We start from the raw sequence: 21154 nt of genomic DNA, 5'->3' as shown, positions 1-21154 counted from the left end.
GCCCGAACCCGGCAACATTTTTTAAGGCTCCAATCCATCCTTTGAAGAAAAGAAAAAAAAAATAGCATTGATTGGAGAGACTGGGATATATATAATTTGGGGGGTGGGGGGGCTCCTGCTAAAATTAGCCAGGCCCGCGGCGCGCGGTGTGCGAGTGTGTGCGTGCGGGCGTGTGTGTGTGAATGTGATTACTCCAGGACTCCTCGGGCTCCGGAGACGCCATTTTCCCCCTTGATATCTCTCTCCGTAAATCGGTGGCGCGGCGCAGGCGGCCGCGCCGGGCGGGAAGCGCGGGGCCGGCCGGGGCGCCCGCCGCTCGCCTCCGCCTCCGGGCGCCCGGGGGCCCCGGCGCCCCCCGAGCGAGGGTGGCCAGCCCGCGGCTCGCCGTGTGACAGATGCTCATCGCCATGGAGTTGCCGCAGCAGCACCTTCGGGGGCTCGGGCGAGCGACGGGAGCCGGGATCTGAGCGAGCGCCGGGGCCAGCGGAGCCGGAGTCGCCGGGACGTGGGTGAGCACGCGCGGCGACCTTGGCCCGGGAGCCCGGAGCCCAGCCTCCAGCCACGCCGCGGGCCGCCGCACGCTCGGGGTCGGGGGCGGTGTGTGTTCCCTGCATGAAAAAGTTAAAGCTGTCTCGCCGGGGCTTTGACTTTGCACCGATGGGAAGGGGGAGACCGGGCCGAAGGGGCGGGATGCCGGTCCCGGCGAGGCTGCCGGGGATGGGCGCGATTATGGCCCGCCGGCGGTGGGCAGAGATGCTGGCTCATTTTAAGTGACTCGTTGGTGGCGGCGAGGGTGGCAGCGCCGGGCTGGAGGTCTGGGACCTTATTGAGTTTGGCCTAATCTGATCCCCCCCCCACCGCCCCCCGACCCCGGCCTTCTCCCTCCCCACGCCTTTTGCACCCTCCCTCCGTCCAGCCGCTGACTGCCTGCCGGGGCTGGCGGGTTTGGCGTTGGCGGAGTGGACTAGAGAGGGGGAGGGGGGAGGGAAAGGGGTGGGAAGGCGGCAGGATATTTTTTTCTCTCCCTCTTTGTAACTTGCAGGTTAAGTGGAGCTAGAGAGCTACATTGTATCTAGTTAGATTTTTTTTTTTTGCGGGGGGGGGGGGAATGTATCAGAATCTAACGTGTCGTTAATAGAAAGAAGAACAGGGAAGAAGTGGTCCAGCCGGCGAAGGTTGGTGTGTGCTTGCGTCGTGGCTCTGTGTTAGTCTTTTTCTTAAAATCTTAATCAATGGATCTGAGTCTCTTTCTCGTGCTCTCCGGTTTTGGGACTCTGAAAAGACAGGAATTCCCTTAAAAGCAGACGAATGCCTTTTTTGAAAGCAAGCATTGTGTGTGTTTCTAGAGGAGCCGTGGTCTTGGGAATTAACGACAGGCTTCCCCGTTCGGTGGTTTCCAGTGGGAAATAACTCCTGAAAGGGAACACTTCAGTATTGATTTATTGTTTTTGTCTTTCAAACGATTATCTCTTTGACTAAAATACTGTAGGAGAAGTTCCAGAGACAAAGTCAGGTAAACTGGACTGGGCAGCTCTTTAGCAAGATGGTGATAACGCTGATGCTGTTTTTGGTGTCTATTTGTGATGGAAGCATTGTTGGGTAATAGCAATTTCTGATCGGTAGAGCATGCTGGCTCTACAAAAATAAGGAACTACCGAAATGCTGTCTTCCAGTCCCCGTCCCCTACAGGCTGCACACACCCCTCCTCTCACAACCCACACCAGTTACAATTCTGAAATAAGATCCAACTGGAAGTATTTTCTTTGGAGATCGGAAAGTTCTGCAGTTGGAAGTATGAGATGAGGCTAGAGGTACTGGGAGTGTGGGGAGCGGGTTCTTATTGCCCCTTGATGCTGCATTTCTTCTTTATGTGTGTCTCTGTGGGTTCTGAGGGTGTGTATGTTGATCTAGGAGGACTGTTCAGGGAAGGATTTCCGATTCGATTCCGCTTCAAATAAACTGTCCTGATAATCTCATGGTTGACATCTAATGCTAAAAGGCCAATTTGTGTTTCTCTATATCCCTGCAGAAGCTCTCCTCCGAAAGGGCAGTTTATTTTGGAATTCTACCACAGCTACTTTTCCTTCCAAGCCTCCCCGTCCCCTTCACCACTATCCACACCTTTTTTCCTAAAGTTAGTTGGAGTCTATGGTCTTTATGGATATACTAATATTACTTATTTTCCTCTTACATTATTTGTTATTCTCTTCATTTTCATTCCTTTACTCTTCATCCTGTTTTTCTTCTTTTCCTGTAGTTTTATGCAAAAACTAACTTCATAAAGTCGCTATTGCCAAAACTATCTGGCAGTCCTGCCCCATCTTTTACCCTCCTGTAGTTTACACAGGTAAATCAGATGTGCCCTTCCCAATCCATCCTTATCCTCAAAACGTGTGTGTATGTGTGCACACGCACACTCGTGTGTTTTGGAGGGGCAGGAGTCATTTAGGAAAGAAGGACGTGGAGAGGAGAGGAAGGGTGTTGTTCTATGCAGGCCACATCTGCAACACTGGGGCCAGACCAGGATGGTCTGGGAGAGTTATCCTCACACACCCCAGTTGGATGTTGTCTGGCTGGGATGGGGAGGCGGAGCCAGCTGTCCAGGGGCCTGTGAGGGAGGAGAAAGTTTGTAGCACTTTAAAATGTAGCCAGTTTACAATCCCAGGTCACTCTCTCCCCTTTCTCCTGCTTTCTGTGGTTTCTGCCATCCCAAGACTAGTGCAGGGAGGCGTGATCTCTTTTGCCCTGACTTGGAAGTCCCAGGTTTCAGTTAAGCTGAAGATGCAGTATTTTCTTCTGTACTTAATTGCTTTGCCTGCTACCAAAGAAGGGCTTCAGGACAGATCAGAAGAGTATGGTTAAACACAGAGTATTTGCAAACTCCAGGGTATGTAGCCTAAGAATATAGGAGACCAGGTACTCAGAAAGTGCTGCTTTGCACACCATCTCCCCTCCCCCATTAAGGAAATAAAAGTCTTAGTCTTTGGAAGTTGAATTGGTGTTAGAGCTGGGCTCTGGGAGCTGCTAGCCACTATAGTAACCTGAGCGGGGCTGGGGGGAGGAGGTGGTGAGTGAATGCTATTGGGAGCCAGAGGAGGGAAACAGACTTGTCTCCCTTAGCAGGGAAAATAGATGTGTCACTGGAATAAACAAATTGGAGGTGGGGGATGGGATGGCTTGTAGTGAACATAAGGAGGAGTGGCTGAGAGGCAGTGATGTGGTTCGGAAGGGGGCCACTTATAGCTTGGGAGAAAATATATGTTCCTTATATGTTCACGAATGGGCTAGGCAAGTGAAGGAGTGTAATCCAATCTTTCGTATGTTAACATCAGAACATCCCATAGGAAGGCACTGCTGGCAGGCCCAGTTCTGGACGTCACACAGGGGAGGCCTAGGGGTGTACCTGAGTGAACCAAGGAGCCCCTTTGGTGCCACGAGGGCTTCTGGTCCTGTGAGTGCATTATTCATGGCAAGCTAGTTTGTAAATCACCTGACCTAAATGAGGGCTGGGGGCAAGGAGAGAACAGTGCTTGGAATCTTTGTAGAAAGTTTAGTTGAAAATGGTCAGTGGGGAGAGGCAGGAGTTTGCTTAAGAAGAAATAAATAGGTAGGCACTTTCCCCTGGATTCTTGATTCCATTTCTGCTGTTATCTTGACTTTCAATTCCATTAGGAGCGGAATCAATACTTCTCTGGCACAAAAAAATGTATCTCTAGGAGGGCAGAGTTCTTTCAACCTGGTCATTATTTTTAGTTGTACTTTAGTCTCTGCTCTGAAGCTTCTATATGATATGCAAAAGGAGGAAGATGAGAGGTGGCTGGCTGGATGGAACATCCTTTCTGAAATCTTGTAGAGACACTGAAACTTGGCTGGGCCTCAGCGGCCCAGAATGCCAGTTTTTCCCTTGGAGACTTGAAGTTTTAATTGAAACCAGATAGCTATCAAGAGTGGACCTGGCCAAACAAAACCTTGTTTTCTTCACTACTCAGGAATGGGAAATAAATAATTTTTTGCTGATGGCATTTCAAGTTGCTTCAGTTTTGCTCCTGCCAGAAGAATGGGGTAAATTATTATTAACACATTAACATTGTAAGAAGTTGCAGTGCCTTAAAAAATGAGATAATGTTACCGAGTTTGCTTAGAGGCCCACTGTGTGGGAGAGGTCTATTTGGGGGTGGAGGTGGAGACAAGAGGCTGCTCTTGTCCTGGAGGGGTGGCAGCACTGCCCTGAGAAAAGGAGGCTCATAGAGTCCTGGCCACATATCACTATGCTTGGTCCTTGGGTTCCTGTGAAGAAGTGAGCAAAACAGTCCAATTCCATTGCTATCCTATGGTATATTGTGAAACCTGGTGAGCTTCCCAAAATGTTTTGGGTCAGGATTGAATAAGGAGTACAGCCATCAGACCTATTGCCATAGGTGTGAGCTTCATTTAGGGTTGTTTCTAAAGGAAACCCTGGTGTTTCACAAACTCTCCATGAAGTTGCAGACACTTTGGACAGCCAAAGGCTTGATAAGTGCAGAAAAGTAAACACCAAGATGCCCTCAGAGTGTACTACTTCATGAATGCAGGGGAAAGATGCCAACTTATATTCTTGTTTGGCTTTAAGTATTTATTTCTGTTTTCACTTAGCCTACTACTAGATTCTTATGCCTCCTTAGACATACCAGGTTGGGCAATATGAAGTTTTGGGGGAAACTGGTGACCTTAGATAACCGAGTCCAACTTAGTGGCCCTTACATTTCACATCTGGAATTTTCAGAGTCAGGTCAGAACAGCTTCCCTTTCAGAGTTGGTTTTTTACCCCCTTAGAGAGTACCATCTAAGGTTGAGGAAACATTATTTTTTTAATGGCCTTTGGTGTGGAAACCTGCAGTTGACTTCCTATCCTGTTCAGAGCAAATAATGCCAGGGTCAAATGGAGAATGTGAGCAGCCCTGAAGTCCACAGGATCTCTTGGGAGGAAGCAGCTACCCCTCCCCAGGAGCTAATGATGGATTGTGATCTGCAGATACATGAGAAATAATTACAGGCAAAGCCAGCTGAGCTAACCCCCAGGCAGGCAGAGGCTTCCACCTTTCCAAGTGCTGGGAAGGGAGAGGGGATGAATGGAGAGCAGATAAGAGTTTCAGAACTTTGCCAGCTTGGAAAAATGTTTCTTTGACCCAACTTATCTTTTCCTATCAAAACATACTCCTTTTTATATGCATGGCACTTTTTTCTTTTCAAAAACATCTTTATACCACATCTGCCCCCTTGATTTTCTAAGGAGGGAGGCTTAGTAAGCATTTTATCCCCTTTCAGAAGATGAGGCCATTGATGTGCTGACTTGCTGAAATGACACAAGTTGGTGGCCCACATGGGACCAGATGGCTCTGTTAAAGTGTGAAGAGCATCACACCTGAAGTGACAAGATCTGCTTTGGATCCTGTCCCTACTATTTCCCAGCTAAATGTCCCTGGAAAGTTATTTAACTTCTTTGAGCCTCAGTAAACTAATCAGTAAAATAGGGATAAAATATGCTTACCCTGCCTACTACATAGGGGTTCTGTGGATTAAATAATACCAGCTAATTTCAGTAATTGAACTCTGAGAGGATTTCCACACTGTCTCCTGGAAACTGATGTCCGGGATTATTGTCAGCATCGCTTGGAGGTTAATAACCTCTTGGTATGACCAGAAATGCCTGTAGAGGCCCCTTGTGTTCTAAGACAGTCAGGGAATAGTTGTTTTGTGCTCCTGAGTTGACCAAAGGGGAAAAAAAGTGTGTACAGTATATGTATTTTAAATCAGTTGAATTGTTGGACGCCTACTTTGCATATACATCTGAGACTCAGAGTCTCAGATAGTATCCAATTTTGACTCAAGGATGTATTGGTGCTCAGGAAATGCTCTTCGAGTTAAGAATGAGAAGGAGAAAGAAAAAGACATGGAGACACACAGAGAGGAGAGGTAATGGGTGGCGAGTGCGAGGGGGAGAGTTTTCATCAGGGAGCCACAGTGGCTGAGAAAAGATATTCAAGACAGAATTTGTACCCTCTCTAAAGAACAGAACTGAGAGCAAGATTGCATCTGTCTCGACAAACCCAGCAAGTTCTCTCGAATCAGGGAAGTTCTTCACAGTCCATTTGCTGTCTGACTTTTCTGTATTTCTCCTCTTTCTCTTTCCCACGATTCCTGGCTCGCCCTGTCCAGCAACCTGTACCAGGCACCTTGCAGCACTCTCGGGTGAACCCCGTTTTATGCAGCACACACAGGCCTCTGCTCCCATCAGACTGATTTCCTTGCTGACCCTGGGCACTATGTACACTTGTCCACCTCCACACCTCTGCTCCTTCTGTATCAACGACTCCTCTCTGAAAGGTGTCCCTATTGGTCCCTTTTAGCCAAAGTGTCTACCTCTTCGGACACCTGACCAGCTCTTAGCTCTTCACTGCCTTCTCCAGGGCACTTCAGGACTAAAGTACTTGCCGGGCATCTGGCTCGTGCTGCTTTGCTGTTCGTTGTCACTCACCTCTCCAGACTGTGAGTCCTTGAAGGATGGGGCCAAGTTTGCCCCACAAAGCCCTACTTATGAATGATTTCTGTTGCATGAATGAATCACAGAATTTATGCAGAGATAGAATATTAAAAGTGAATGTTGTTTAAGATACACTAAAGCTCTGCACGGTGAAGCAACACAACGAGGACCTCTTAGACAAAGTGAATAATAAATACTTAGGTCAACGGCTTTTTATATTTTTGGCTATCTTTCAGGGGCAATCGCCCACTCTCAGTTTCTCCCTCAAAGCCTAAGAGTTAATAATGTTTTACTGCATGTTACATCCTATCAGTCACTGATTCACTCATTCATTCAATCATCAAAATATTTATTAAGTACCTACTAGAGCCTCCTCGCCACTCTTGCACACATAGCTCTTGACTTTCTCTGAAAATTCCAATTGCATTTTTTGTCCACCACACTCATTTTGGCACTTAACCATGCAGTCTTCTTTGTTACTTAAGTCCAAGTGCTTCCCACTCCTCGGTGACTGAGTGTGCCTGGCTGCGGTGGAAAAGAAGGCTGAGCAGAGAAATGCACTCAGAGGGGAAAGTTCCAGGGATAGGCTTCTGAGAGGCAGGCTGCAGGCTGGGCTGGCTCCCCGTCAGCACGTGGTATAGGACAAGCTGCACTGCCTTTCTGCTCTTTAGCTTGAGCCACGGTAAAGAGAAAGAGTTTGGATTGATTTGGAGGGAGGGCCCCTTCTGAAATTCTGTGACTCTATAGGTAGAAGTGTCCTGGGAATTTTAAAGGTTTCTTAAAGCTCAGAATTCCTGGCACCCCAACAACTGTTCACACCACTCCCACTGAGGATCAGTGAACTTTGCTAAGTGTTTGCTATGGATGAGAGTTACCTTCAGAAGGGGAACTGGGACCAGGAGAAACTCCCTAGTGAGCACCAAAGAGCCAGACTTGGGGACACAGAAAGGAGAGGAGGGGATGGTGAGCTAAGTGTGAAGAAGTACTGTAGTGAATAATGTGGAAGGAAGAAAAGGATTGATCCTCTACATCTTTTGAAAACTGGCCCCCTTTGGTGAAATGACTGAGTTGAGACAACAGGAATGAAGCAGACAAAGACGGCTTCTGGAAAATCTAGACTATATTCCCTGTCTGGGCTTTGCTACTGCTTCCTGTACCCAGTAGGCATTTGGAATCTCTGCCATGGTTACTTTCGGACCTCATGGATCTAGGGGGCTAGGCATTGTTTTCTTGTGTAGATTCTGTTGGGCATGAAGGCTAGGGCTGTGCCTGTGCTCCCGGGATGTCTGCTCAGTCCCCACAGCAGAGTCTGCCCTTTCATGGCCTGTGTTCAGTAACAATTAGTGAGTTGGTTTGTATGCATTTTGAGATGAAAGGGAGTGGCCCGCAGTTTGTCCAAAGCCAGAGGCCTCTGAGATTAGGGTTGGGGTGAAATCAGGAAAGCTGGGTTTTGACCTGAGTTCAGAGTGCATTCTGAGTCACCTAGGAGCACACTGCTTGAGTACTTAGGAAGAGCAAGGTTCTACAAGCATCTACTGAGATGCTGCAATTACTTTTACTCTAGGACTTGGAATAGAAAAAAAAAAAAAAGGCAAGGAACTCAATTAGCCTAACTCCGTAAAAAGCAATTTCTTCTTTATTCCTTTTATCTGCCAAAGATTGAGAGTTCTGTCAGTGGAAAGAAACTGCTTGGGGTTTGAACTTGGGCCTGGAAAGATGTAGTTGCTGGAGATTCTGAATTTGATGAATCCAATGCAGTAGCCTGAGAACTCTCATTAGAGGCAATTGGGGCACAGTTGTTGTGCTTGTAGCAAAATGATGAAATCTGGGTGGCAAGTCCCTTGCAGTTGTTGGGTGGTATGTCTGTGACCTATTGTTATTCGAGCAATGAGAGCTTTGATTTTTTTTTTAAAGTATTGATTCATAATGGTGACTAAAAAGGATGATTTGATGTGAAAGCCCTGTGGGCCTTCTCTCTGTTCATTATTTTGTACTCCAGAGCTTGATTACAGTCGGTTTTTGGATCCACATATGTTTATTAAGGTCTCAGCATTGCAGTTTGTTCCATTGTTCTTGGCACTGTTGGGTGAGAAAAGTCTGGTATGAGACATGGCTTTTGCCCTTGGAGAATGGACAGTATATCTGGAGAGACAGGCTTAGCTCAAATGGAAAGCATCAGTCTGAAGCCAAAGCGGGAGCATGATCTATGTGGAATTATGCTATTTGGTTGATCAGGGATAAAGTGCAGTCAGGGAAGGCTTCAAGGAGGATGTGTGGTTTTGGGTTTGATGGTGGAACTGAAACAAGGGGACATTCTTGGTGGGTACAGTAGCAGAGATGGGACAAAGTTTGAATGTGAATTTGGAATTGCCACAAGGAAACGAATGCTAATCATGAACATGTACTGCATCTGGTAGGAGCAGGGAGGCCTTGATGCAGAATGTCCAGCTGGATGATACTGAGGCACAGGTCACCTATAGCAGGCATCTTGCTGGTCTGAGGTTTCCTGACAGCAGTGGGAAGGACAAAACTCAGGGCTGTCTAAGTTGGGCCCAATCTTAGCTGTCCAGAGTTTTCATTCAAACGCATCAACTTTTCAACCTTCTGATTCAGCAAACTTGGTTTGCTCATTTACATTTAAACACGAGTATGATAGACTCTGATGGTGCTGTGGGGACCTCAAGAAATAGATAAGAGGTTGTCTCTGTTCTCAATCTGATGGAAGACTCCATAAGAACTCATGAAAACCAGTGGAGGAGCAGCAACAGAGGACAGTCATGTAGGGTTCTGTGGAGTGTCAGGCAGCAAAACAGATGGGATGCGGTCCTGTGAGGAATAGGCCAAGGCTACATCTTCCCTGAGCTGAGATGGGAGCCGTGACTGGAGTTTTCAGAATGTGAGGAGAGTAGGTGTGAGGAGCACTTCCACGCATGCCACACATGAGAGAATCCTGACATCTGACTGTCCTGCCCACTACTAGTCCTGTCAGCCACCAACTCTTCAGTCTGGAGTCCAAAAGAGGCACCTTTAGGAGAAAAATAAAACTACATATAAACATTCAGAATGGGGATCAGCCACTCTGGGAAACAAAAAAGCTCTGTGATACAGGTACTCATTTCCAGGAGTTTAAAGCATAATTGGAGATTCAAGTTTCAAGTAACAATGCAGTATTTAAATGACCATGCACGAAAGCTGAAGGAGAAATATCACAAAGGACAGGAAATGGAGCCAGTATCTGTTTACTCTCTGGTATGCCTAGCATCTCCTTTGTGGCAGAAGCACAAACATGAAAGTGTCAGATTACACTTTACATTCAAATGACAATAAGCAAAGCGATTGCTGAATCGGATGGTTGAGAAGTCAAGGAATTTGAATTAAGACTGAACAGGTAGTGGGGTCAAAATTAAAGGGCCTTGAAAGAATGACTAGGGAATTTATTATCTGTTTGATTATTCAGTTTAGCTGCATTGCCCTCAGATAAGTCTACCATTTTCATCCCAGTTTACATGTGGTATGGTGGAGGATCAGAGTTTAAGTGACTACTAATGCTGGGTATTTAAAGACTGGTGACATTATGGTTCAATGGAAAGCAAATGACAGTTGGAGTCAGACAGAACTACCTCTGTGATTTCAACAAGTATCTCAATTTCAGTTTTCTTATCTGTAAAATGGGTACATCTCAGGGTTAAATCAAAGAATAAACTTAAAGCACTTATTATATACTATTTCCCTCTTCAAAGTTAGGATCATTTTCTTTACCATGTGAATCTTCTTTAATATACTTGGACAAGAAATATTATGATCACAGTTATTTCTTACAGGCCAACCCTACATATTTAACCTATTTAGGTGCTATCCTGCATATATTATTTACTTTTTTCCTTGGAAGAGTCTGTGAAGAGATTAGGAGGCCGATGAGAAAACTGATGCCCAGAGAATTTAAGTGATGTGGCAAGTCAGATGGCAAACTGGTTTTAGAGCTCCTATGTGTAGAAGTAGCTAGGAGCATTTGGCCAAAAGCTGGCATCACTTTGTGTTTTAGAGACATCATGATCTAAAAGTAAAAGCCCAGACTTTGGAATCATATAAGCCCGAATTTGATTGTGGCTCTGGCACAGGTAACGTGTGCCCTTGAGCAAATTATTTGCCTTCCTGGACATTTACATTTACATTTCCACATCTTTAAAATGAGGATGGGTCTTCTGCATCACAGGGCTGTTGTTTGGATTAAATTGATAATGGCTGTAGAGGCCATTTGTTGTATTTAACCCCCTCTCGCACTACAAGTGTGTGCTTTTCTTGACTGCGTGGAGAAATGCAGACAACAGGTAATACGCCAAGACCAGAGCTCCACCTGTAAACTTGAGGATTGGCCTAGCCAGTGCTGTGGAGACCTCTCCCCGGGGCCGAAGACCCAGGGCTCGTGCTGTTGTGTTGTGCTCTTGGTTCCCAGAGGAGGCACTGTTTTTGCAGCTAGAACTGGAACTGTTGGTTAACAGTGTGCTCTCGGCCTCAGGCCTCGCGAGTTTGATTCTGCTTCTCTCCCTGTCATGGAGATCCCTGAGCACAGGGACTGATTCTTAGTTTTATGTTAGGTTCAGCCAAGCAGACCTGCAGAACCAGTAAAACCTATGCAGAGGTGTAAGGTACCAGCTCTGTCTTTGAAGGGCTTCTGGTCATCAAGTTGAGGAGAGAGGGCTCAGCACCTGAGAAGGTCAGAGCTGGAGGGCCACAGAGTTCACCTCCTCACCTCCCGTGTTCTACAAATAAGGATGGGGAGACCCAGGGAGAAAAAAGAACATGCCTAAGTCCACCCAGCTCCGAATGGCAGAGCAGGGAATTGAGTCTGGAATTCGTGGCTGAACTAAGTCTTATTTCCTCCACAAGACAAACTGGGTAGAAGAAGAAAGCGATAGTCAAACAACATCAAAACACTCACGTTAGTAGGTACAAATTAAACTACTTGTTTGTGCTTCCCATTGTAAAGGGAGATGGAGGGGGTTGGTCTCCAACGCCCGTTTCTCGGGCTTTACTTACTTGGGATCTGCAAAGAGAAGGCAACATTTAGCCAAAAGCCAGTGTGGGTGACACAGACTACAGGAGTAAATGAAATTTACCAAAAGTTTTGAATGCCCACTAAGGTGATCCCAACATGATCTTTCATAAATATCTTATTTAATCTTCAATTACTTCTCAAAACAACCCTTGAGGTAGGATTATTACCCAATTTCCAAGTGAAACTTGAACAGTTTATATGTAATTTCCAAGAATACAACTGCTAAACGGAAAAGAGAGGTTAAGTAATCTAAACCTGTGACATCAAATCAGTGCTACTTCCATTCTTCTTTTCAAGGGGAAACATGGCTTGGACACTTGCTGTTGGACACTTACTGAGTATGTTCACGGTCCTCTGAACTGTGGTAGAGACCCACTTAAAACCCAGCCGTTAACACTGTAATACAGTTTGCCAAATGCTTTGATAGCAGAATGCCCAGGGAAGTGAGAGCAAGACCACCTGTGCGTGTGAGTGTGAGTGTGTATAAGTGTGTGTGTGTATACATGTGTACACACAAGGGGAAAGGAGGAGAAAAGGAAGGCCCAGCCAGTCTTCATGAAGGAAGTGAAACTTGACCCAATTCTTGAAGGATGACTTAGAGGTAACCAGGTGGAGAAAGAAGAAAGGATGGGCCAGCCAGAAGAATTAGAGAATTATATGAAGTTAAGCAAATCGGTGGGATTTGGGGGAGCTGCCACTCAAGAGATGCTGCTGGGGAAGGCGGTGGGTGTAGGACTCAGGGAACGCTGCTTGGAGGAGGTGAACTGTGACCAGGGATGTACCACACAGGTATGTAATACAAAAAAGCCACTGAGTCTGCTCTTCATTCTCTGCTGGAGACCACTGGTGTGCTTGCAGGGTCAGAGAGCTGTGTGCAGAGCTGCCTTTGCCCTCGCTGATTGAGAGCTGGTAAGGGTTGGGTTGCTTGATCACTTTATCGGTGTTTATGGAGCTTTTACTCTGTGTGCTTCTGCAGCATGTGGACTTTCAGAGACACAACACTCAGAGTCATGGGCATCTGAGTCAAATGGCACCTGGCAGGTCTTTGACACAGCCTCTCATTCAGCATTCACACAGTGAATAATTTGGATCCATGGATCAGGAGCTGTGCCGGGCCCTGGGGGTTCCATGGTTAGCTAAACAAACACAGCATGTACCCTCAAGGGCTTCCCATTTAGTGGGGCAGGCAGAGTTGAAACCAAGAGTGGCACAAGTATTAATTATAAAATATAGTAAGTGCTAGGAAAGAAAAGCTCTATGCTCTAATGGCACAAAACAGGGAGTCCTGATGTGGTTTGTGAAGCTCAGGAAGTACCCTTTGACCTGGGCCTGAGTAATGAAGAGGTGTTAACTTGAGGGAGCAGAAGAGGATCCCAGACACATATAGAGTCCCCCAAGAGGAAAAGGCCACTTCTGACTCCCCACCTAAATACCTCAGAAGACATATAGGAAGATGAACGCTCAACCACCCCAAAGCCAAAATCAGACAGATGGTCGGTCTCTTGCCAGAATTTGAGAAGGGATTTCTTATAACCGTAGCCAATGAGCCTAAGTTGAAGATGCAGTTGTTTTGCTATCTGTTGTCAGGTAGGCTCACACTCCATCCTTTTACACAGTTTGTCCCCCTACGATCAGAAACTCACAATTTCTGTCAATAAGAAAAATAGGCAGTCATCAGATCTACTGCACGGACAACTTTAATAAAACAACCAAAGACTGTCTTCTCCCTAACATCATTATACATATTCTCAAAGTCTACAGCTTTCAGAGAACAAATGGGCAAGACTGGAGGAGGGAGGTTTGGGAGGAGTTTTTGACTTCTGGGCAGAGATGTTTCCTCAAGGAAAGTTCTGAGGTAGACATAAAGAGTCTATGTGACAGTGCACATTGTGGATTTCAGCTGCTCAGAGTTGCAAAGAATCTGACAGAAGAATCCCCTTTTAGTCACACAAAATAGTAGTAGGTAGATGTCTGCTATCAGTTGTGTAAATGCTTAACACCCTGTTCTCTTGATTTTTTCTAAGCCCTGATTTGTTAAATTTGCTGATTCTTGTGGTGTTAACACTCCTACCACAGCCAATTTTCAAGCTATCAACTTGCCACCACAGAAAGTGGAGCTGGGATGAGACTCACATGGGTGGGTTCTCACAAGCCCCAACATACCACTGTTACTGTTCACTAGGAACTGAGGTGACCAGATCACTGATAATAGCGATAGCTCTGAGAGGAGGACTTGACTGACTTCAGGATGGATGGAAGGTAGAGTCAAAAGCAGTCTGGTGCTTTCTCTGTAGACAAGACTGCCCGGCATGGCTTTTTCCTCAGAGCATGAGTGAAGAGAACTAATCAAACACAAGACCTTAGGCGAGAAACACTCAGAACAAGGAAAAAAGAACAGTATTGTGATACTATTTACTACAATAGCAAAATAAGAATTTTAGATAGCTGCCAGACATCTGCAACAGGAAGAGGCATGACCCCCAGTGGAAAAGGAACATAAAGTAACAAGGAGAGAGCATGCTGAGATGAAAAAGCATCAGAATTAACAGAAGGAAGGATGAATAAAGTTAGATTCCAGGGATACAAAATGTGCAATTGCAAAATTAAACATCCACAGTGAAGTCAATAAAGGCAAAGGGAGGATGGAAGACAGAATTAAATTGGTGTTATGGACCTTAGATTAAGGAATGCTCTCCCACAATGCAAAAAACAGTGAGAGAGAAAATGAGAGAAATGGAGAACAGAGATGAGAATTCTAAACTGAGGTTACAGGAAAAAATTAGAAGCCAGAACCACTGAATAGAAGAAATAACTAAAGGAATAATTGAAGGGAACGGGTCTGAACTAGAAATAACCTGCACTACAGATCCAAAAGGCACACTGTGTTTCAGGAAAAATAGAAGAAGTGAGATCCACACTACTCACTTTGTCATTAATAAAATGCTATTACAATGAAAAAAAAATCTGCAATTAGAAAAGCATAAAACAAGTTACCGACAAAGGAAACAAAACCAGGATGGCGTCCATTTTCTCTTCTGTTACTGCAAATGCTAGAAGACATTCTACAGAGTTTTGAGGGGAAAAGGTTCTGACCTGAGGATTGTATAGGCAGCTCAGTGTCTTCTACATGTAAAGATGAAAGAAGTGTCCAGCCTTATGGGATCTGCAGAGTAAGGAGCCGAGGTAGGACTGAGGATGAGGAGTTCTGGGGGGAGTTTGGGAAAGGTCAGGAATGAGGCAGCAAACTCTTCTTATATTTGTCATTGTTTGCCTTTAAGACCTTATGAGGTGCATGTGCTATTAAAAAAAAAAATTAACAAGAAGCATATAGTTCCATTAGAAAAAAAAAAAAGAGATAAAATCTATAACCTAATGAGGAAGATCAGGAAGACATTTTTTCTCATTTCACTGATGAGACACCAAGGCTGAAAGAGGACTTATGAGGGCTCCTAAGTGGCAGAACTAGGTCCAGAATCCGTATCTTTTGACTCCTGTTATATATGCCAAGGGCTGTATCAGTTCCACCATGTTGACACTTTGGAAAGCAGTGGTCAGGGTGATGATGGCCTGAGTGTGCCCTGGAAGCAAAGCAGATGGGAGAGGTGGATGATGCTGGGAAGCCCAGCCCGAGCTAGTTTGTTTATTAATTCAGTCAACCAACATTTCTTCAGTGCCCATTATGCACTGGGCACTGTGCTAGGCATTGGGATTGCATAGATGAATAAAATGCCACTGATGTCTGTTCTTAAGAGACTAAAAGTAAAACTGTAAGGGAGAATTCCCTTTAAACATAGAGCAGTAGTGCTCTTTGGTCAAGTCAGTTGGTAAGGGTAAGCACATAGGCAAAGCCTAAGCCCATCAGAACTGCCTGGAGGCCTTGGTACCAGCCAGAGTGCTGGGCCCCACCCTTGGAGCCATAGGTGGGGCTTGAGAATTTGCATTTCCACCAAGTTCCAGGATTAGTAAGAGTTCCCTCAAGGCTGCAGGTAGCGAATGTGTTCTAGACTAGGAAAAATACTTCCATTTTGTAGATCATGAGGAGAGAGGATGTACTTACTCCCTGGGACTCATTTGGGTCATGAAGCACATGGAGCCAAGCAGGATTCCCCTGGGCCCTCAGACAAATAATTCTGTAGGCTCACACTACCCACTTTGGAGTGTCCCATAGGTCTGTGGCTGTGCAGGGTATAATCACACAGTCTTGAGTATGGAACAGACCTTGGTCCTGCTCAGTTCATTGCTGGGATAAGTATGGAGTAAGGGACTCAGAGTGACTTGTCTAGCATCTCACTGTCGGTGAAAGGCAGGCCTAGTCTTGGGACTGCTCTCTCAGTGTTCTTTCCCGAGCACATCACAGCCCCTCTCCTCTCCCCTCTATTCTCCTGGAACCTGCTGAGTGGTCATTTCCTAAGCAAGCGTTATTGTTCCTATGGTGCTCCTCTCATTCCAAGTCCTGCAAACAGCCACAGAAGGGTTAACTTTTGTTGGCCTGAAAGCCTGAGCCAGTACAGAGTGTCCATTGTGCGCTGCCCCCTCTGGAGTCATTGCTGGCTGCTGGAATGTGACAAGGCAAACCGTTTTCACCTTGCTCTTGTTTTCACCCTCCTCTGTGAGTGTGTTGAGTGAACATGTGCATGTACTCACAGGACACGTTGGCAGTAGTGCCACAAGAGGACTCACAGTGGTCTCTCCAATGCACCAAAAAATGGAACTGTGAATTTGGGGTGGTAGGTACGTGCTGGGAGAAGGCAAAAGGAGAACAACAGCTTTGTGTGCTTGTGAAGTAAACAAATGGGTTATGTTTCTTTGCTCTTTACTTTTGAAAGTGTCTCTCTTGCATGTGGCCATTAGGGGCATAGACAGTGAACTGCGCAGGGGCCGCCTGCCTGGGTGGAGCTACAGTTGGAGTAGTTTGAACCACAGGACTTTGATGAGCTGTCAGGAGCTAATTCATTTTCATTCAGAAACAACTCCATGAAATCCTCCATGTGCCCCATCCTGCACTGGGTGCTGAAACAAATGTAGGTGTTGTACAGCTACAGTTGGTCTCAGCTTGAGCCTGAATTGCAATAGAGTAAGGAAAATAAGAGTTGTGTACTGGAAACAATGCGAAGACAATGTATGACTAGTATTTAGTTGCAAGCTCTACAGCTGCGAGCAGTGTTAAGTCAGGCCGGGGAGTGAGTGCTGTGGTCCAGAGTTTGCAGTATGTTGCCATGGAGAAGTGAAGACTTGGGCATGACCTTGAAATGTGGGAAGGCTTGGGATCTGTTTGTTCATTTGCTCATTCATTCCTTCATGCAACAAACATTTGGAGAACACCAGTTGTATGGCAGGCATCACCTGCATGGTTGGAAGAGGATATAAGAAAATATTCTACAAAAATATCAAGGCAGAAAGAACTCTGTGTGTGTGTGTAATGCCACTGTGGAGACTGGTTTGACTTGAATAGGGAATGCAACTTGTTGGCTAATGAGCCCTAAGACTGAATTCTCAAGGTAAACCAGTAGGGAAAGTCTGGAATTGATGTGTTCCTGGATGGGATTATTTGAAACTGCATTACTGTTTCATCTCTAGTTTTTATACTTGTGCTGCCCTGGTTTGGTCCTCATGCAACAAGAATTGAATTTCAGCAGAGCCTCTTTATGGTCCCCCTGCCTCTAATATCAGGTTCCCTTAATTCATCCCTCACACCACATGCCAGAATTATCTTTCTAAAGCATAGCTTTAATAATACCCCTTCCCTACTGACATCCCCTACTTAAATGGCTTCCCATTACCTTTAAGATAAAATCCAGCTCATTAGCGTGCCATTCAGGGATGTCCATGATCTGGCTGTAACCTTTTATCTCCAGCTATACCTCTTACCAGTCACCACATTGTACCACACCTCCTAGCCAAACCTCAGCTTTCTCTTTCCTGAACATAACCCTGTGTGCTCCTGCCCAGGCCTTGCCTCATGCTGTTCCTTCTGTCTGCCATGTCTTCCTTCCCACTCCCCTTATTGAAGCCCCTCAAGGTCAGAGCCGTATCCTATGCTCTCTTGAGGACTTCCTGTGTAGTTTCCTATCTATCAGTCTACACCTTGCCCAAGTGGAAAACCCTTTCTCTTCCCTTTGTTTCTATCCCTTATTATAGGACATATAAAAATCTCTGTTTTGTTTTTCAAATCTTTCTTCAAGAGTGTAACCTCCTTGAGGAAAGAGATTGTATTTAAATTGTGTATCTTAGGATCTTGACTTGAGGAGAACTGAAAAAAAAAATTGTTGAATATTCATTTTTTGTGGATCTCTTACTATTTGAGTTTCAAGTTTTGGAACTTTGGCTTCTATATTAATTAGTTAATGATTTATACTACTAAATATAAGAAACTCTGAAGTGAGTCATTTTTTAAAGGGAAGATACTTTCTCAATATAGATAATTTATCCACTTCATGCTCCTATCTATTCCTCTAAAGTTTAGATTTTACCTTCTTTTCTCTTATCACAGAACCTGCAATAGTTATTGACCTACTCTGGTTCAAAGGTCCAAATAGATTTAGTTTAGGAACTTTTTATGGAGAATATGCCTCAGCTTTTGCTCTGACCAAAGGACGCTTTACAGGTAGGTACCAGGGAATTAAAATGTAACACTGGAGATTCCTGCCAGAGGGAGTAAACCACTGAACACTGTTGTCATAAGAAACATGGCTACCAATTTGTATGGTTTTTTGCTTAGTAGAGGTAAATAGGGACAGGTTCTCAGGCATCTTGATGCCTCCAACAGCAGTGTGTTACCTGACACTAGTAAGAGAGTCCTCAATGAATGTTGACTTGAATATGACTTTTTAAAAACTATGTAAGGTTTTGGGCAGGTAGGCAGATCAGTCTAGATGAGAGAAGAATCTCACAAGTAAAGAAAACATAGTGTCATCTGGTCTAACTGCCCTCCTCTGCTCCTCTGCTCCTAAGTGGGGACTTGGTCCCTTTTGTAGCATGGGGCACAGGTGGCAGTCCAGTGTTTGCTTGACAACTTTGGGCAGGATGCTCATGCTCTCACCAGGCAGCCACTTCTCTTGCAGAAGCGCTGCATTCATTGGGTTTTCCCCTAAGTGGAAGCAGTTGTAAATGTGTCTTTCTGTGGGGCTGAGCAGTTTCCAGGAGCTGAGTATGTTCCTGGGCTTCTCTGGGGAGCAGGGTCCATGTTAAAGCCCTGCTGCCTTGCTGGCTGGCTTCCTCACAGGGCGTCAGCTGAAAATGTACTGATTCCAGAGGGAGGAAGTACCCGCTCGGTTTCCAGTTCTTGGCTGTTCTGAATGTATGTTGCATTTTTGGCATTTTCTGGTGGGCACATTTGCTGGTCAGTTCCTTAAATTGATGGGTTCAAAGGTAGCAGCCTAAGGTATGCTGTAATGCCTTCTGCTGAGTGTTCAGCCATTTGTGAAGGCTTGGATGTAATCTTACCTACAGCCAGGGGTAGAAGGAGATGATGTCTTGAAGTTGAGGGCGGCCCCAGGGCTTGAGGTTTTCTCTTGAGAATGAGCATTTGGGCTTTCTTTTGAGCTTTAAAAATGATGAGTATGAAATTGGGAATAATGGGACATGGAGTGAATAAGGGTGAAGGATAGTTTAGCTGATCCTATGATGGTTTGGTGAGGAGGAAGGCAGAATAAAAAATCCTGGGGGGATTCCTGGCACTTCCAGAGGCCTGTGAAATGCTCCCTCTCTCCCCTCTCTTTTTTGTTGTCATGTAGACATAACGCCACTTTATTTAAGGTCTAGGAAGGGAATTAAAACTGTCTCAGGTGACTATTTTTATCTAAATGATTGATAATGATTAAATAACTTTTGTGTTGGAAACATTTTTAGCATTTGTTTTGCATTAATCACAGCATTAGAAGTAATTTCTCACTGAACTCTTTTTGTTTTCCTTTTACAAGCCTTCACCTAAGCTTTGCATTTATTTATTTTAAGAAATAAAGACAAGATGTGCATGATTAAAATAATTCATAATGAAAGATAATAAAGGAAGAATGGTCCAGAAGTTCTTCTTCTGAGGGGATGGAGAGCTTGGCCCAGGCAGCCCAGGGTTGTGTTCAGCTTTGCAGACTGTTCTTCACGTGTGAGAGTGAAGTTGTGCAAGAAGCCAGCCAGATGCAGTTTCCACAGACCTGAGCATCAGCACTTAGACTTCCTTTCATCATGGTTGGCTTTGATGGTGACTCAGCCAGCTGTGGCTTTAGTATAAGAAGCATCTAGCTTGTTACTGGACTGGAGGACTCACCTCTCTTATCTTTATTCTTGGGCCCACAACCATAAAAATTAATAACTATTCAATGAAAGCCTGTGTGTGCGTGTGTGTTTCCCCCTCTGCTCCAATATAATATAATTTGGGGATGTGCACTTTCTGGTTTGACTTCTTTCCAATCACTTTTTTCTGATGCCATAGATAAGTGAGGTAGGATGGGGCTTCTGGAACTTAGTTTGAGTTACCTTTGAGGTCATTTTCCTTCCTGCCATGGCTAATTATCTCTCTGCTTCTCAGTTGCAGATCTGATCCCTTCTGAACAACCTCACCGTGTCTCCATCCCTGGGACTCTGAACCCAGCAGCTGGACCACTTTCTCCTTGGAATTTTGGGTGCCCTTTCTTCTCACCTTTCCCTTTTCCCTTTTCCCCGTCCCCCTCCTGAGAACTCGTGGAGACTGTAGGATTGTCATGGAGTCCAGGGAAGTCTTAAGCGGTTCCCGGCAAAGGGGGAGCGAGTCGGAATTCCTGCCGGTCTCCTCAGCCAAGCCCTTGACTGCTCCTGGCTGTGCAGGGGAACCTTTGCTCTCTGCTCCGGAGACTGGGAAGGGGATCCCAGTAGGCGGAGAACGCATGGAGCCAGAGGAGGAGGATGAACTGGGCTCAGGACGGGATGTGGATTCCAACTCCAATGCAGACAGTGAGAAATGGGTGGCAGGAGATGGTCTGGAAGAACAGGAGTTTTCTATCAAGGAGGCAAACTTCACAGAGGGGAGCCTGAAGCTGAAGATTCAGACCACGAAGCGGGCTAAGAAACCCCCAAAGAATCTGGAGAACTATATATGCCCACCCGAGATCAAGATCACCATCAAGCAGTCTGGGGACCAGAAGGTGTCCCGTGCTGGGAAAAATAGCAAAGCCACAAAGGAGGAGGAAAGAAGCCACTCCAAAAAGAAGGTAGGGATCCCTGTTGACTAGGTTTTTTCTGTTTGTTTTTGCCATTTTATCCTCAACATTTAAGGGTCTATTTGCTTATTACTTAATTATTTATAAATTACTAATCTCCTTGATGGAATACTTAGGACCTGCAGAATAAATGTCTCTGATATCTTGGTATAGTATCCAATTTATTATTATGGATACTATCGACCAAAACCAAAACAAAACAAAGCAAAAAAGAAACTACTAGAATTATAATCCTGGAAGTTCCTATTTATTGTGTAGCAGCCAGTTGACTGGGTCAGATCTGGCTAAGCTGTGACAAAATTTGAGGGTGTTTTTTGGTTTTTTTGCTTTAATATTTGCATTTGTTCTCACAGTCAAGAGTAGGATGTTGAAAATTTTGGTCAATCA

General features: G+C 45.3%; 1 protein-coding gene across 2 annotated transcripts in view; it reads left to right on the top strand.

The window, feature by feature from the left end:
* The first annotated feature begins 350 nt into the window (after nt 1–350).
* The window catches only part of SETBP1 (SET binding protein 1), a 370614-nt gene continuing 349810 nt past the window's right edge, over nt 351–21154 (top strand). For both annotated transcript variants that reach the window (XM_061169675.1, XM_061169676.1), the window contains exons 1-2: nt 351–509; nt 20101–20758. In XM_061169675.1, the coding sequence (XP_061025658.1) occupies nt 20273–20758 (486 nt within the window). In that variant the 5' untranslated portion in view covers nt 351–509; nt 20101–20272. The remainder of the gene's footprint in view (nt 510–20100; nt 20759–21154) is intronic.

This window comes from Eubalaena glacialis, chromosome 15 (genome assembly GCF_028564815.1).
Source record: "Eubalaena glacialis isolate mEubGla1 chromosome 15, mEubGla1.1.hap2.+ XY, whole genome shotgun sequence".
Lineage (NCBI taxonomy): Eukaryota > Metazoa > Chordata > Mammalia > Artiodactyla > Balaenidae > Eubalaena > Eubalaena glacialis.
Note: the sequence above shows the minus strand (reverse complement) of the source record. Positions and strands in the feature narration are given on the sequence as shown.